The following is an 18288-nucleotide window of genomic DNA, read 5'->3' on the forward strand; positions in this document are numbered from 1 at the left end:
GCACTTGACCACCTGGGTGTGGCCACTATCACACCTAGTACATAGAGCAAACTGTAAATTCTAGTGCTGCTCCCGTGTCCTAACTGAAATGCTTAAAATTCTACTTCAAAGAATCCTGTCACCTCCACAGAGAAGCATCAGGAAAGGCCCAAAACAAAAAGGACTTTTTTTTTTTTTTTTTAAATACACCAACCTCTACAGAGAGCATCACAAGAATAAATTTAAAGAGCAAGGAAGCTTGTAAAGAGATTTAAAGACATCACTCAGAAGTTGAATCACGGTTTCTAGTTAGCAGGAAAGAGAAACAACCAATTAGGCCCCCAAGCCTCTTTTCATGTCAAGCAAAAAGAAAAAAAAGAGTGCAAGAGGGAGAGGAGGACGTTAGTTTAACTGCTCATCACTCTCCTATTTAGCTTCTTATGAATCAAGGATCCAGGGTTGTCCCTGGGGGGAGGTACGGGGCCTGGGGCGGAAGTGACGTCGCTTCCGGGACCAACTGTGCCAAGGGTGGGTAGTGGAGGCAGTGCCTCCCCAAACAACCAAGTGTGGCTCTGCCCACACTCCGCCCCCACAGGGCCTCCGGGGGCTCCAGGGGGCTGGGCTAGGGCCATGCCACTCTTCCTCCCAGCACTCCAGGGCTGCTGGGGGAGGCTACAGCGCTGCCATCGTGCGCTCTCCTTCTGGTGGAAGGGGCAGGATTGGGGGTAGCCTCCCCCAGCCAGTGGTTCACCCAACACCCATGCAGCGCAGGCCAACACACCAACCCGTAGGGCTCCTCCAAAGTATGGGGCCTGGAGTGGTTGCCCCGATTTGCCGTCCCCTAGGGACAGCTCTGCAAGGACCTATAGTGCTAATTTTAAGAGTACTTAATATCCACTAGATGAGCAGTTCTCAAACTGTGGGTCCCAACCTTGTGTAAATGGGGGTCACCAGGGCTGGCTTAGACTTGCTGGGGCCCAGGACCAAAGCTGAAGTCCAAGGGCTTCAGTCCTGGGTGTCAAGACTCAAATTACAGGCCCCTGCCTGGGACTGAAGTCCTTGGGCTTCAGCTTTAGCCCCCACCTCCCCAGGTCTTGGGCTGGCTCAGGCTTTGTCCCTCCTCCTGGGGTCATGTAGTAATTTTTATTGTCCAAACGGAGTTGCAGTACAATGAAGTTGGAGAACCCCTACACTAGACTGACCTTTGATAATCAAGTTTTATACCACCACAATTGCTGGCTTCCAGACACAAAAATACATCATTAGGCTGTTCTGGATACAAGATTTACTTTAAAAATACCAACACCATGTCCACTTACATTCCTCTACAGCAATTGCAATAGTGACATGCTGCTTGCTCCTATTAATTGCACCATTAATTGCACTTGTCTCTGTTCCTCCCTTAATCCAATCCAGCATCTCTCTCACACACACACACCGGCCACTTAATACAAGCTCTGAATGATAAGTTCCGAGTTATAGTCAAGCATCCAAGTTTATAGTTGTAATACTGACTTGGCCTCCTGACCAAGTACCTACTGGATATGGAAGTGTCATACAGTTTAAGGCCAGAAGGGGCCACCTAGTCTGACCTCCTGTATGTCACAGGTGACCAACATCAACCTGCAGCTGCACACTAAACCAACAATTAAAATTAGACCAAAGCATTACAGCCCACAGGAGAAGTATGTGCCACAGGAAAAGAATAGGTAGAACCAAGGGTGCCAGTGTCCAAGTCCCCTGCATGATGCTCTCCTGCCCTGCACCCACATTAACAGTCTTGGCCCCCCCAGTATAGGGCAAATCCCTGCTGCTTGAGTCAACCCAAGTACACAGGTCAGGTGAACTCCATGAGGGGGCAAGAAAGCAAGTCTCCCCACAGGCTGTAGAGGCACTCTAACTTCTGCTCTGTTTCAGCCTCCACTCCATGAGGGAAATGAGACGGTAAAGGAGCTACCTGCCCTCTCTCTGCTCTGCCCTCTAGAGCAGTGCAGAATGAACCCCACATCGGTGCCCAACAGCCTGCCTTCTCATGCAGAAGGACCACACTAGTTCCACTGCACAGGAAGGGATGGAATGCACCTCGAGCTAACTGCTTGGACACCAGATGATAATACTCAGTTTGGAATAAATAAGCAAATAATGTATATTATTCTAACCAAGAACTTCATTGGCTTTTGTGCTGTTTGGTAGCTTCTAAGCTTAAATAAATAAATGTATATGAAAACCCAAAAAACTCACAAAAGGTATATCCAGATACAGTATGGTTACAGACAGGAAAAGTGATTAAAATAGAACTAGAACATGTTGGGATTACATTTTTAATCAGAGCATCCTGAACACACCTATGGAGCATATATAGCCAAAAAAAGGTACCATTTTTGCAGTCAGTATTTTCTCAAAGACATTTACTGTTCACTATTGCAGAGAAACCTATACAAGAGATCATGATCTTTATTATGCAATTCCAATCTTAAAACAGTTCCAAAATATCTGCAACTGTACCAGGTACAATTCTTCTTTATCCCCCCTCATTCTGTCCATCCCTGGAGAAGCCATTTATGACAAATTTTACTGTAAAGTTCTATTAAATATCTGTTTTACTACTATGGCATGTACTCACGTGGACACTCGGAGCACACTTTACTATTACTGCACACATTTCTCCATATATCTTCTCTGTATGTTACTTCATTTATAATGAATAAATAAAATGGTCATTATGATATTGAGGATTTGATAGGTTCAGACTGCACACCCAGTACATTACGTAAGTCACAAGTCTGTAACCAACTGTTACAAAAAAAAAAAAAAAGAAAAAGAGGTATTTTCATAAAAGAAATACCAGACTAAATGAAGGTCTTCTAGTGGGCACACAGGCTTCTTGAGTAGACAAAGCACATATCTTCAGCCTCTTAATGCACCTGTGGAGTACAAGTACACAAAAATCCATAGGTTCTCCTGTCCAGCTCAGATATGTCACTTGAGGACCAGCTGTGGTCTAGGGCAATAAGACTATAACTGGGAGTCACGAGATCCGAGATTCACTGATACCTTAAACAAGTCACAGACCAACATTTTCAAACATTGGTGCCCAACATAGGGCACCTGAAAAAAAAAAAAAAAAAAAAAAAAAAAAACAGGCCACTTAAAGTGCCTAAACTCTGGTACCCAAGTTTGAAAATATTGCTCTTACTTTCTGCGACTCAGTTATTCCATCTGTTGAATAGGAAGATTGTTACCCAAACTTTGAGAAGCACTTTGAAATCTATGGATGAAATGCAGAGTATAATTATACTGTGTACATTTCATTGTCAACGTGTAACTAGTCCCATGGACAAGAGAGCGTTCATATTCCCAATGGTAAGAGCCATATTTATCCACATACTTGCCCTAAACCTCTATGAAAACTACACAAGAAAGATTGTCTCTGCTATCAATGAAACAAAGAAGGGAAGGAAGAGAATACAGTGCTCACTGCATGTGAAAAAAGGTAAAACAGCCATTTAAAGTTTAACAAATGGAATTTTCTGTTAAAAAAAAGTTTTTCCCTGAAGCAAAAATTGATTTGATCAACTGCAAGCATTTCTTTACTAACCATTCCAAGATGTTCTCTCTTTAGTGCAGATGACTGGACTTCCTGTCAAATGTCAAACTCAAATCCTAATGGTAATGCTGTCCAGGAAGTTTTCAGCTGTTCGTTTGCAGTGGAAAAACAAATCAAAAGCAGCAGCATTTTTAAAATAGCTTAAAAACAGCTGAGAATAAAAAAGTATTTAGATGGTAACGTGATAAACAGTCCAGTGCTGGGTTAGAGATTTCATCCCAACTTGACAGCTTTAGGCAGGTGTGAGACTGGTGATTTTCACTAGACAAAAAACACACTTTTAAACAAACTTGCATCTCAAGTGACTGTCAACTTTTGTCCCAGACTTGACTGGGTCACAAAGCCTCCTTCCATAGCTGTGTCTGTCAGCACAGGATTTCAGAGGATTATTCAGGGCACATTCCTTGACAGAAAGTATTTTTCAACCAATATAGCCATTTACAATTACTAAGGATTAGCTCTAACATGCACAAAAAACACTTTTTAAAACTAGCTGTAATTTACAATAGGTTCACTGATGTCTTAACCCCCTGACTGTGCTAGAAAACGCAGAAATATGCGGTTCATAAAACAAGATTCCTAATGGAAATATTGGATGAACTAATGTTACCGATATTTGTATTGTTCTTTGGTAAACATGGGAGTCACAATGAAAAAGTGGAAACCTAAAGCTTCCTTCTCCTATGAATCAGGGGAGTGAATTATCTACAATAATTTGAACAAAATGAACATATCAAATTTGCATAAATTGCAGGATGGGTGGGATATGACAATATCCTGTAGTCACATGTACAATCTGCATTATATAGCTAATTACAAACATCCACTTTCCTCCTCCTTACATTCTAGCCGAGTTCTCTTCAAGATACATATACTCCCACATTGTGAAACATGCAGACAGAAGGACATCATCATAAAATGCAGGATACCTGGCATAGTATCTGCTTTCTCATTGGTAGATGCTACCAGGCTGTTACATTAATACAGCAATAGGCACAAGTTTTCTTGAAAGTCAGTTCTGCTCCTAAAATGGTCACGTCTCTCTATGGATCTGAACTCATGCCCAGTTCAGAGTTAGAGCTGTTTACTACTTTTTATCCCTACTAAAAAATACAAATATAACTACAGGAGACAACTGATTTCTATTCCATTTCATGAGAATTAACTAAATAAGATTTCTAAGTGAGCCAGAAAGAATTCTGCTTGACTTTCAGATTTCTGGCTGAGTTTGCAGAGCTGGTAATTAGAAGTACATCTTTTAGATTTAAAAATTAAGCTAGAGTCATCTGGAGTCACAAACAGAAACATGGAACCCCACAACACCATTAGAGAGTCACTTTTCAGTTTCTATTCACACTTTAAGGCTGCTGTAAGCATCAACAACTTGAAATCAGCTCAGTGCACCCTGGATGATAAAAATCAAGCTGCAAACTTTGCATGTAATGAGCCCTTATTTTGGGCTATGAGTATGTGACACAAAGGGGAACTTTTAGCTAAACAAAAGTTATAAGTGACTGAAAGCACTTTGGAGTATGCTCAGCTGACAGCTAGCAAAGATGGCGGCAGACCCTAGTAAAGGGTTATGCCTTTTATATCATCAGAGTCTATAGTGTCCCAGCCTGGCCAGCTGCTTAGACAATTTACAGGAGGACTGTCTCACTGACTTCCCCCCCCCCACCCCCAACCCAGACCCACCCACCCACTCCACAATCCTCCTAGCAATGCAAGCTAGAAGAGCAAGCCTGAAAGCTTCTCACATCTGAAAAGGTTTGCAGAATGAAGCCCTGCATATCTATCTTGTTTTGTTACTTCTGCCCTCATCCACTGTTTTTTCAGATTCTGGTGCTGTCCTATTAAGTTTTACACAACACATGACCAGGTATGGGTGGTTTTTGGGGGGGGGGGGGGAGGGGGGAGTTGCTGTTTTTTAAATTTAAGACATTACATACAAAACCAACTTTGTCAATACAGCATTAAGATCACATTTAAATAAAAAATACCAGGGAATGCAATAGAGTCCCTAGGAACTTTTAACTCTCATACATACACACTATAAAATGTAACTTAAATACATAAAGACAATGAAACACGTATAACTTAATGTTTCTATGAAAACCATAACCATTGCATTCCCTGACTTTCCTGTTTAAGTGTAACCACAACAGTTTTTGCACCTTTTGTATACATCATAGTCTCACAAATATACACTGTAACAACATCAGAACGGCCATTCTGGGTCAGACCAATACTCCATCTAGCCCAGTATCCTGTCTTCTAACAGTGGCCAATGCCAGGTGCTTCAGAGGGAATGAACAGAACTGGTAACCATCATGTGATCCATCCTGTCGCCCATTCCCAGCTTCTGGCAAACAGAGGCTACGGACACTTCAGAGCATGGTTTTGCATCCCTGCCCATCCTAGCTAATAGCCATTGATGGACCTATCCTCCATGAACTTAGCCATCCTTTTTTGAACTGTTATAGTTTGGCCTTCACAACATCCTCAGGCAAGGAGTTCCACAGGTTGTCCACTGTGTGAAGAAATACTTCCTTTTGTTTTAAACCTGCTGCCTATTAATTTCATTTGGTGACCTCTAGTTCTTGTGTTATGAGAAGTAAACACTTCCCCTATTTACTTTCTCCACACCAGCCGTGATTTTATAGAACTCTATCACATCCTCTCTTAGTTGTCCCTTTTCCAAGCTAAAAAGTCCCAGTTTTATTAATCTCTCCTCATAGGGAAGCTGTTCCATACTCCTAAAATTTGTTGACCTTTTCTGAACCTTTTCCAATTCATCCTTTTTGAGATGGGGCAACCACATATGCATGCAGTATTCAAGATGTGGGCATATCATGGATTTAGAAAGAGGCAATATATTTTCTGTCTTATTATCTATCCCTTTCCTAATGATTCCCAACATTGTTAGCTTTGACTGCCACTGCACACTGAATGGATGTTTTCAGAGAACTATCCACAATGACTCCAAGGTATCTTTCTTTGGGGTCTAAATTAGCTGTTACCACCCATCATTTTATATGTATAATTGGGATTATGTTTTCTAATGTGCATTATTTTGCATTTATCAACACTGAATTTCATCTGCCATTTTCTTGCCCAGTCACCCAGTTTTGTGAGATCCTTTTGTAGGTCTTCACAGTCTGCTTTGGACTTAACTATCTTGAGTAGTTTTGTATCCTCTGCAAATTTTTCCACCTCACTGTTTACCCCTTTTTCCAGATCATTTATGAATACGTTCAACAGTACTGACCCCTGGGGGACACCAATATTTACCACTCTCCATTCTGAAAACCAACCCTTTATTCCTACCCTTTGTTTCCCATCTTTTAACTAGTTACTGATCCACGAGAGGACCTTCCCTCTTATCCCATGACAGCTTACTTTGCTTAAGAGCCTTGAGGGACCTTGTCAAAGGCATTCTGAAAATCTAAGTACACTATATCTACTGGATCCCCTTTATCCACCTGCTTGTTGACCCCCTCAAATAATTCTAGTAGATTAGTGAGGCATGATTTCCCTTTACAAAAACCATGTTGACTCTTCCCCAATAAATCATGTTCATCTAGGTGTCTAATAATTCTGTTCTTTACTATAGTTTCAACCAATTTGCTTTGTACTGAAGTTAGACTTACCGGCCTACAATTGCTGGGATCGCCTCTGGAGCCTTTTAAAACAATTGGCATCACATTAGATATCCTCCAGTCATCTGGTACAGAAGCGGATTTAAATGATAGGTTATATATCAAAATTAGTAGTTCTGCAATTTCATATTTGAGTTCCTTCAGATCTCTTGGGTGAATACCATCTGGTCCACGTGACTTATTACTGTTTTAATCAATTTGTTTCAAACCTTCCTCTAATGACACCTCAATCTGGGACGGTTCCTCAGATTTGTCATCTAAAAAGAATAGCTCAAGTTGGGGAATCTCTCTCACATCCTCAGCTGTGAACCACAACGCAAAGAATTAATTTAGTTTCTCCACTATGGCCTCATCTTCCTTGAGTGCTCCTTTAGCATCTTGACTGCCAGGGGCCCCATTGATTGTTTAGTAGGCTTCCCGCTTCTGATGTACTTAATTTTTTTGCTGTTAGAATTTGAAGAACAGCTAGCCAAAGACTCAAAAAGTTTCTTGACCTTCCCAATTATATTTTTACACTTCATTTGCCAGAATTTATGCTCCTTTCTATTTTCCTCAATAGGATTTAACTTCTACTTTCAAAAGTTTTTTTGCCTTTTTGTCTCACTGCTTCTTTACTTTGTTGTTTAGCCATGGTGGCACTTTTTTGGTTCTATGTTTTTTAATTTGGGGTATACATTTAAGTTGAGCCTCTATGATGATGTCTTTAAAAAGTTTCCATTAAACTTGCAGGGATTTCACTTTTGGCACTAACTTTTAATTTCTGTTTAACTAGCTTCCTCATTTTTGTGTAGTTCCCCTTTCTCAAAATTAAATTCTACTGTGGTTGGCTGCTTTGGTGTCCTTGCCCTCTCCCTCCCCAAAGGGATGTTAAATTTTATTATGTTATGTCACTATTACCAAGCAGTTCAGCTATATTCACCTCTTGGTCCAGATCCTGTGCTCCATTTAGAACTAAATCATGAATTGCCTCTCCTCTTGAGGGTTCTAGGACTAGCTGCTCCAAGAAGCAGTCATTTAAGGTGTCAAGAAAATTTATCTTTGCATCTTGTCCTGAGGTGACATGTTCCCAATCAATATGGGGATAGCTGAAATTCTCCATTATTACTGAGTTTATTTTTATTGCCTCTCTAATCTCCCTGAGCATTTCACTGTCACTATCAGCATCCTGGTCAGGTGGTCAGCAAGATTTTTACTTCATTTGACTCTATGCTATAGTGCCACTCCCCCACCAGTGCAACTTATTCTGTACTTTTGATACATTTTATATCCTGGTATTAGTGTCCAATTGATTATCCTCATTCCACCAAGTTTCTGTGATGTTGGTTATGTCAATATCCTCATTTAAACACACAACACGGCACTTCATCTTCATATTTAGACTTCTAGTATTCGTATTTAAGCACTTAAAAAAAATTGTCTGCTTGCCATTATGTGATGTAATTGTATGGGACTCTTTCATTAAATTAAATATTATTATGCATCTCCCTAATAGCTGGTTCTTTATCCAACAGTTACAAATGGTACACAACATGGTATCCCTTGTTAACACATTCCTTATTTAAAATAGTACTCAATGTTTTGTAATCCTAATTATCTTATTTTTTCACACCATTCAAAAACTGAAAACAGTGCTTATAGTTTGCTTAAAACCAAGGAGCCTATAATTTTATTTAAATATTTGCTATCAGCTGCTGCTTTTAGATGTTTGCTAGAAATAGTATCTCTTTTGCTGTTATCTGTAACGAGACAGAGTGGCTGATGCTGGAGTCAGTGGTCCAAATAGTTGCTGACCACGGATTAATGTTTTCCAAGACATTTAGTCAATAAAGTGTGGGCTAACTTCAATTAAAAAGACTAGGCAGCAAAACAAGATGACATAAAAAAGAAAATATGTAAGTTAAGGATTTGTGCTCAGCTTTGTTTAAACTCAATACACCATAAATACCCATACAAATGACAATGCTGGGCAGTACTCAGCAAAAAAGTTATAAGTACAGCACTTTTCTATACTCTATTTCCAGTAAGACCATGTCACTGAGTTGAACTGTGTGCCATTCTGCATGTTTTGATTGCATCATTCATGTGAAGTGTTAGAAATTAGTGTTAGACTCTGAGTCATTGGAGATTTTTTAAAAGCAGGTTAGACAAACACCTGTCAGGGATGGTCTAAACAATACTTAGTCATGCCTTCAGTGCAGGGGACAGGACTAGAGATCCCTTCCAGTCCTACGATTCCATCTACCTGAAGCATTTTGTATTACTGGATACTATGCCATAATGTTTGGTCTCAGATATATGGTGTATTACATGTATGAAGGATTCTCATTTGCAATAAAAAGTTTAAACTGAAATATTTTCAGATTTGCATTGATCTTAGATACATACAGCATAATGCTATGCATCTCAAAAGGTATCCACTACTGAGTTTGCACACCATGAGCAGTAATGGACTTTGAAGTATTCATGGAAAAGTCTCCCATTTATTTTAAGTTAGATGTTGGTTTCTTGTACGCAAATCAGATCAGAAAAATCAGTGTTATGAACTATACTTTGTTTATAATTCATATACCATACAGAACACCCACTATGAAAATAATGCATATGCAGTTTAGTTATAGAAAGTTATAAATCACACAGAAAAGGAGTACTTGTGGCACCTTAGAGACTAAAATTTATTTGAGCACAAGCTTTCGTGACTGAATGCACCCGATGAAGTGAGCTGTAGCTCACAAAAGCTTATGCTCAAATAAATTTGTTAGTCTCTAAGGTGCCACTAACAAATTTATTTGAGCATAAGCTTTTGTGAGCTACAGCTCACTTCATCGGGTGCATTCAGTCACGAAAGCTTGTGCTCAAATAAATTTTAGTCTAAGGTGCCACAAGTCCTCCTTTTCTTTTTGCGAATACAGACTAACACAGCTGCTACTCTGAAACCTGTCATAAATCACACAGGTAGCTAGAAACAAAGTACCACAATCACACTTTTTTTTTTTTTTTTTTAAAAACTACAATGCGTTTAAAATAGCATGAAAAAATATTAGTGAACCCATTTTGGAGCTTACATATTGACCTGAAGAATTACAAGTATGAGTCATAATTAGTTGGTTCTATATTAAAATGTCAGACTACCAAATCTGAGCAGTATGGGTTAACACAGAACCCATAAAGCCTTCAAATGATCCCTGAACTTGATAATGTACATAATACGATGATATTAAGTATCCTGCTATTTCCTGTCTCAAACACTGTCTGTCCCAGTAGAGACTATGGATATAGTGTACTACAGAGTAAACACAACACAGACACCAGCATAACCCAAGCAGCTGTCGGACACAAGTTAATTTAGCAACCTGTTTACAGCTGGAGAGAAAACCTATCCCAGCACAGATGCCAACTTGGCAAAGGCTTAAATGAAATCTTGTAGGGTCAAACTGAGTTCTGATAGGTGGTAAAAAAAAAAAAAAAAAAAAAATACTCACTAGTCCACCCCCGCATGCATGTGCCATTCTGAGCCTACTTGTAGCATGCAGCAGCAGGAGCCGCCCACAGTTTTGGTTACTCAAACTACAACAATCCTGCCTATTAGACATGTGTCTGTCTTTAGTTTGAACAACTGAACTCATTTTTATCCCCACCAAGGGCAACCAAAACTGGGAAACTCTTTACTGGATTCATCACTGTATAGTCACCACAGTCCCCTGAAAAAAAAAGAAAGGAAGTGCTGATTTAGTGAGAAAACTATTCGTTCTCTACACTAGACAGCAAAAACTCCCTTGTGAAACTCATTTAAAAATCCCAGTGTGCGGGTCATGAAATATTTTCTGGCTGTATTCAATTTCACTCTCACACTCACTTAAATGTTAGCATTCCAGGCTTGCATTAACTCTCTACCATCCACACACACACACAAAATCTTCTTCTCATATCCACAGCAAAGATACCAACTCCAATAGTCTGCTCTCCCTGCCAGCACAGGACTTCTCCCATTGATAATGGGAATTTCACACATGTAAAAAGAACAGGATATAGGAATCAAGGTCCACTGTGTAGAATGAAGAAGTGAATTTTTCCTCTCTGGTCATTTCCTCACCTTTACCTCTAAAATGATGCTCATAACCAGGCAGGTGAAATCTCCATAAGCATTAAAGAATTTTGCAGCACACAGATACTATGAATTTGTTGAATTAAAAAGTGAATTTAGTGCTGGTGAAAGAGGCTGGTGTGACAGACCTGGTATATGAAGTTCTATGAATATTCAGAGAACAGGTACAGTGGCAAGGCAAATTTACTGTATTTAGTTCTTAGCTTCTTTTCACTATTACTGCTCTGAGCGCTTATCAAATCAGATAGTTCTGAAAACAGCTATGAAACCCCTTCCACTGTTTTCAATGAGCTTTGAACTAGGCTCATACTGACCAAACTCTCGGTGTCATAGCTTGGCTAGGATTCCAGACTAAGGCTCTTATCCTGCAAGCACTAATACATGTTTAATTTTATTCCTGCAAGAAGTTCCATTGAAATCACTAAGACTAATCACATGAGTAAAGTTAAGCATATGTGGAACTTTCTGCAGGTCAAGTTCTAAGTCTCAGAAGTAATTTATCTAAACAGCATTGCCTTATTTTTATTTAAAAGGGCACTCTTACTTAAAAAGCATGCTATAAACCTAAAAAGCATGCTATAAACCTATATTACTCAGATCACACTAATTACTTGAACTACATTTAAAAAAAAATTCTGCTTATGTATTACTTTTCATGCTTGCTTTTTGCATCCCTCAGCTTGGATGATGAAAATCAGGTAGATTACTATCAATTTCATACTCTTAATGGCTTAGTGCAGGAAATCTGTTTAAAAGTAACTGTTCCCGTTAAGAGTTTTAGAAATATTTCTGTTCATAGAGTTGGGGGGGGGGGGGCAAATTTGAATTTCTAGTCACATCTGCCAGTTCTTTAACATTTTTTTTAAATGCATAATTTTGAAAGGCATGAGTGTTCAGTATTCCACCTTATCATCAAAAGATCAGAAAGCAAACTGTAAAAGAACTAAGCGGTAATTAAATCAAAATGATCTAAAATGAGAAAAAATGTGCATATACATTGATTAATAGAACACTACAGCTTTAAGAGCTCTAGGCTATTTTAGAAGCTGTGTGCAGACAGTAATATGATACTCTACAGAACAATCATGACTTCACACTTACGTAAAACTCGGTTGTATTGAGAATATGACGACCATCCGGACTCCAGCACGAAGCCACCAATCCTGCTGACCCCTCATCAATCTTGCAGTGCCAGTCTGGCTGCTCCAAGGACCAGACCTAGGTCACAGAAACTAGTCAGTGCAACAAACTGAATAGCACACCAAAACCTCCTCTCCTCACAGAGCCACGCTACAGCTAAGAAAGAAAATTCCATCAACACATCCCAAGGGGTCAGGAAACCTTTGAAAGCCTTTGGCCATGAAGGACTGGCGCTGGATCCCATTACAAAAGTAAGCTGCACATCTCTGTGCATTAACACAAGACATAAAGCATATTTTCTTCTGTCATGTTTTCTGAATACCCATCCTTTTTAAAGCTTTTGCTTCCTTTAATAAGAGTCTGCATGTATTTATTTCCTTCTGAAATAATAGATGTATGAAATACTTGGTAGCAGCTTTTGCTTTTATACATTTGCTCCAAGTGTTTTTATTCTGATGTTATTTGTCTTCAAACTAACAAATAACCTTTTAAATCAAGGTTTTGACAAACAGTAGCAACCTCGGCTTTCTTCAAACCATGTGTTATTAATCAGAGTGTCAGTTACTTTGGCAAAGACACTCAATTAGTGCTTGACATTAGAAGTTCTCAATTTAGCAGTTAGTAAATTTTAGATAAAAACAATACAACATGCTGTATCTGTACTTACCTGAACAATCCCTCGTTTGTACATGGCACATAATATAAAGAGAGAGTCCGACGACCATTCTATGTACTGGATCTGATCCAGGCAAGTGTACAGCTGAAGGATCTGGAGGTTGTTCACATCTCGAACTATCAAACGGTACTGCACACACGAAGCCTGAATGCAAACAAAAATAAACTGCTTAACTGACGCACCCATATCAGAGAGTTATTAACTGAGACTTACGAGTGCCAGGACTTGTGCTGCATCATTCACTCTCTACCACACTGATCTAGAGTTTAGATGTTTTGGATTCACCAGGATTTATACTTTTGGATTTGTAGGTTTGTTATGAGCTACATAACAAAATTGCAAAAGAAGGTGAACAGAGATTAATCCAAAGCAAATGTTAGATGATTTTAATGTATTTGTTAAGAATTTATAAAAAACTCACCTATGTGTTTAAGACTGAAAGATGGAAATGTTTGGTTTCAGGACAACTTTTTATTTTAAAAAAAGGTACTAACTTTGTTTTACATTTAAAGTACAAAAACATTTTCAAACATTTCTATCACAAAAACTGTTTTTGTTTTTTAAGATGATACAATCAACTTGAATCTAGTCAATTTCAAAAATGAATTAAAGTAGCTTTAGATATTGCACGTCCCTGACTCTCCCCCAGTCAATTTTCGTGGCTTTAGAGTCAATTTTCTTATTTTAAAATGTTTATTCTTTCTCTCCCCCTCCCTCCTTCGTTTTGCTATGCCCTTAAAACTCAGCAAACTGACTAGACAGAAAGCATCATCAAATGTATAAAGTTTAAAAAAAGGGATGGGTTATTATAACACTAGTCATAAAAGGTAAGCAGCTGCTTAAGTATTTTCAGGACTAGGGCCTATACACGTAAGGGAAAATATCTATTTGTGCCATTACTACTATGTATACTATTCAATTGCACCTACTTCTTAAAACTAGGTTTCTTCCATTTCATGTTTTCCTTTTAATGAAAAATTGGCTACGGCCTTATTCTGGAGTAAGAACAACAAGCAAGTGAAATAACATACATGTAAGCAATTGCACAACTGAGAACTCATAGCAGGATCGGAGCCTCAAGATTTTAAGAAGTGTCTTCTTCAAACAATACAGACAATGTATCTAAACTTAGCAATTTTTTGTTTTGACTCATAACTTTAAAATTGACTAAACCAATGCATTAGAAATATTTGCAATTTTTAATTTAAATAAAACACTGAGAGGCACATTTTGGTCCCAGTGATGTCACTGGGAACAAGCCTGACCCTGAACATTCAATTTTTGGGCTGAGATCTTGTCTGACAGTTAGTCAGTTCAAAGTGAAGTTTTATGCGATGAAGAAACTAATCTACTGTAACTGCAAGTAATGAAGAAACCCATCACCAGTAGAAATGCATCCGATGAAGTGAGCTGTAGCTCACGAAAGCTTATGCTCTAATAAATTTGTTAGTCTCTAAGGTGCCACAAGTACTCCTTTTCTTTTTGCGAATACAGACTAACACGGCTGCTACTCTGAAACCTGTATCACCAGTAGGTGTCACTATAATACTGTATGACATTATCTTTACAGTCAGCGAAATGGAAGTTAAAACTTAGAGAAGGTTATACATTGTAACTAGACTGGTCACTAAATTGTTTTGCTAAAACTAAATTTTTTAAAAAATTTAGTCATGCTTTTTTATCACCTGCGTTATAGAAACCAGCTCACAAAGTACAGGGATTTGATTGCAAGACTAAGCAATCTGCTATTTGTCTCTCCCTCAGGTTCACTACTATGGTAGTGCCCAGAGGCCGCAACTGAGATTGGGATCCTGTTATGCTAGGCACTGTACAGCATACCACATACATACCACAGGGCTTACAATCTATCTAGACAAGGCAGGAAGGGAAGGAGCAGAAACATAGGCAGAGAGGTGAAGTGACTTGCCCAGTGTCACCCAGCAAACTAGTGGGAGAGCTGGGAACAGAACACAGGTCTCCTGACTCAGTGCAGTGCCATAGCCACAGGATCAAGATACCTTTCCCTGCAGCTTTCGAAAAAAGACTCAGTAAAATGGTAGCTTTTAACATTCATTTGAACAATACATTTATGGATTCCTACTGCTAAACTTGTGGCTAATTCTTACACAAAGCAAAACAAGGGAGTGTGTCGTCCCGTCCCCCGCAATAATTATTGCCTCTCAAAACAAAAGTCGGTTGCTTCAAAAACCAAAGGTGGACAACAAATACAGATGTTTCTATATTTATTTTTTTATAACAGCTGCTATTACTCACAATGAAAAAAATATTGTACAGTACGTATAATGAAATATCTAGGGTTGAGGAACATTAAAACAGTTTAATCTTAGTGACCAATTTTCTATACAATACTTTGATTGTACATTAAAAATGTTATTAACAGCAGCAGCAAAGTTAGGTGCATGTCTGTGGTTGTTTGGTTATATACACTGGGTTTAGGAATGGATGATAAATGCAAATTTTACTAAAGATTTTAAATAGTTTTATTAGGAAACTAAAAAAAAGTTGGTAAAGCCCCTTAATAAGTAAGTGGTTAACAGAAATACACAATTCCCCAGGAAGTTTAAATTTAGTTTTTGCTAGTAAAATCTTGAATTTTGTGATCAATATTAACATTGCTTTTGAATGTATTTAATGAGTCTCAACAGTTATACTAATGATGCATTATTTCCACATAAAGAAAAGGAGTACTTGTGGCACCTTAGAGACTAACAAATTTATTAGAGCATAAGCTTTCGTGAGCTACAGCTCACTTCATCGGATGCATTTTCGATGAAGTGAGCTGTAGCTCACGAAAGCTTATGCTCTAATAAATGTGTTAGTCTCTAAGGTGCCACAAGTACTCCTTTTCTTTTTGCGAATACAGACTCACGCTGCTGCTACTCTGAACCCTGTCATTATTTCCAGGTGTAATTTAAAAAAAAAAAAAGTTTACATCACTAGTTAGGAACATCCCTACAAGATCATTACCTTCAGAATAGAAGTGTGTGCATTAAAATAAAATGTTATATTTTAAAAGCCATTTATCATTTGATAGAACAGTTACATTTTACATTGCAAGACCCCTGTTGACCGTTTTCTGCCCCGATGACAGATTCCCTAGACACCAGTCAGTCATTCTCAGTTTCACTTGTACTTCGTTTCGAATTAGGGGTTTTTTTAAAGGAGTCTCGTATTTGCAGTGAATACCTTTTGGCTAGAGGGTCACTAACCCACATGCATCTACAAATCGTTTCTCACTTTAGTGATACGCTTCCTGTCAATTCAGCTGCTTCTCCGGGAGCGTCTCATGCCGTGGCTCTCAAGCTTTTGTAGGCGTGAGCCCTTCCACACAGCGAGCCCGGGAGCGCTACTCCCTTATGAGTTAAGCCCACTTGCCCTCGGTCTAAGGCCATTATAAACGCGGGAGGCAAAGGGGGTTTGGGGTGGAGGCTGGCAGCCCGCGACGCCCCGTGTGAGAGGCCCATACCTAACGGGAGAGGCTCCTTGGTGGCTGGGACAGGCCGCGGGCCGGTTCCGGACCCTGCCGCCACAGAACACGAGGCAGGAGTCGGGGGCCGCTGCCCGAACCCCACCCCCTGGAGGCCCGCGAACGGGAAGCGCGGGGGCCAGCCCGCCCAAGGGACGGCCCGGGGCGGTCGTCAGGGGGAGCCGGGCCCCGGCCGAGCCCGGGCTGCGGGTCTCCGGCCACTCACCAGGTACTTCCCGTCGGGCGAGGAGGTGCACAGCAGGCCGGAGAGCTTGAACGCCTCCGAGAAATTCATGGCGGGCCCCGGAGAGCAGCCGCGCGGCCCCGTGCCCGGCGGCTCCAGTGCCCGAGGCAGCGGCCGGCGTCAGCCGGAGCCCGGGGGAGCCTGGCCGAGGGCGGAGCTGGGGGGGCAGCCCGGCCCCAGCGCGGCCTGCCCGGCTCCCCTGACCCCGCGGCCTCGCGCAGAACCGCAGCCGGGGGCCAGAGCCAGGCCGCGGCGGCGGGGGTGGGGGTGAGCCCGCTTCAAAGCCGCCCGCCCGCCCGCCTCTAACCGCCTTCCCGGGCCGGAAGCGGGCAGGAGGGTGCCGGGAACCCGGTCGGCTTATCGGGGCCAGGCCCCGCCCCGGGGCAGCCTGGGAGTTGTAGTCCGGGGTGGGCGGAGCAGGTACCGCTCCGGGGCGCGACAGACAGACAGACAGACAGACAGGTACCTCTGTGGGACAGACAGACAGACAGACAGACAGACAGGTACCTCTGTGGGACAGACAGACAGACAGACAGACGGGGCATGTGTGGGACAGACAGACAGACAGACAGACGGGGCATGTGTGGGACAGACAGACGGGAAATGTGTGGGACAGACAGACAGACAGACGGGAAATGTGTGGGACAGACAGACAGACGGGAAATGTGTGGGACAGACAGACAGACGGGGCGTGTGTGGGACAGACAGACAGACAGACAGACGGGGCGTGTGTGGGACAGACAGACAGACAGACAGACGGGGCGTGTGTGGGACAGACGGACAGACAGACAGACGGGGCGTGTGTGGGACAGACAGACAGACAGACAGACGGGGCGTGTGTGGGACAGACAGACAGACGGGGCGTGTGTGGGACAGACAGACAGACAGACAGACGGGGCGTGTGTGGGACAGACGGACAGACAGACAGACGGGGCGTGTGTGGGACAGACAGACAGACAGACAGACGGGGCGTGTGTGGGACAGACAGACAGACAGACAGACGGGGCGTGTGTGGGACAGACGGACAGACAGACAGACGGGGCGTGTGTGGGACAGACAGACAGACAGACAGACGGGGCGTGTGTGGGACAGACGGACAGACAGACAGACGGGGCGTGTGTGGGACAGACGGACAGACAGACAGACGGGGCGTGTGTGGGACAGACAGACAATCGAGGGCAGGCCGGGGCTGGAGGCCGTCAGATTGCTGCGCGCTGTGTTTCGGGACACACAGGGAGTGTCAGTGCCTCTGTCTGTACGAGGCCCCCCCCGACTGATTATCGAGCTCCAGGCGCTGGCGAGGGGCCAGGGGATTCGGTGTCTCGGGGGCGGGGGGTGGGGGGGCCCGTGCTGTGCACGGGGAGCTGGGGAGCTCTGCAGAGCCGTCTCCCGGG

At 41.7% G+C, this 18288-nt stretch overlaps 1 protein-coding gene across 2 annotated transcripts in view; it reads right to left on the reverse strand.

Moving 5' to 3' along the window:
- Positions 1–17220, reverse strand: part of WRAP73 (WD repeat containing, antisense to TP73) — a 29910-nt gene extending 12690 nt beyond the window's left edge. Inside the window, exons 1-3 of one of the 2 annotated variants that reach the window (XM_038376426.2) lie at positions 16877–17220; positions 13155–13307; positions 12449–12565 (exon numbers count right to left, since the gene is read on the reverse strand). In XM_038376426.2, the coding sequence (XP_038232354.1) occupies positions 12449–12565; positions 13155–13307; positions 16877–16945 (339 nt within the window). In that variant the 5' untranslated portion in view covers positions 16946–17220. Of the gene's footprint in view, positions 1–12448; positions 12566–13154; positions 13308–16370; positions 16486–16876 lie in introns of those variants that run through there. The other variant, XM_043499802.1, reaches the window with a different exon arrangement.
- Positions 17221–18288: the final 1068 nt, after the last annotated feature.

The sequence above is a fragment of the Dermochelys coriacea genome, chromosome 18, assembly GCF_009764565.3.
Source record: "Dermochelys coriacea isolate rDerCor1 chromosome 18, rDerCor1.pri.v4, whole genome shotgun sequence".
Classification (NCBI taxonomy): Eukaryota; Metazoa; Chordata; order Testudines; family Dermochelyidae; genus Dermochelys; species Dermochelys coriacea.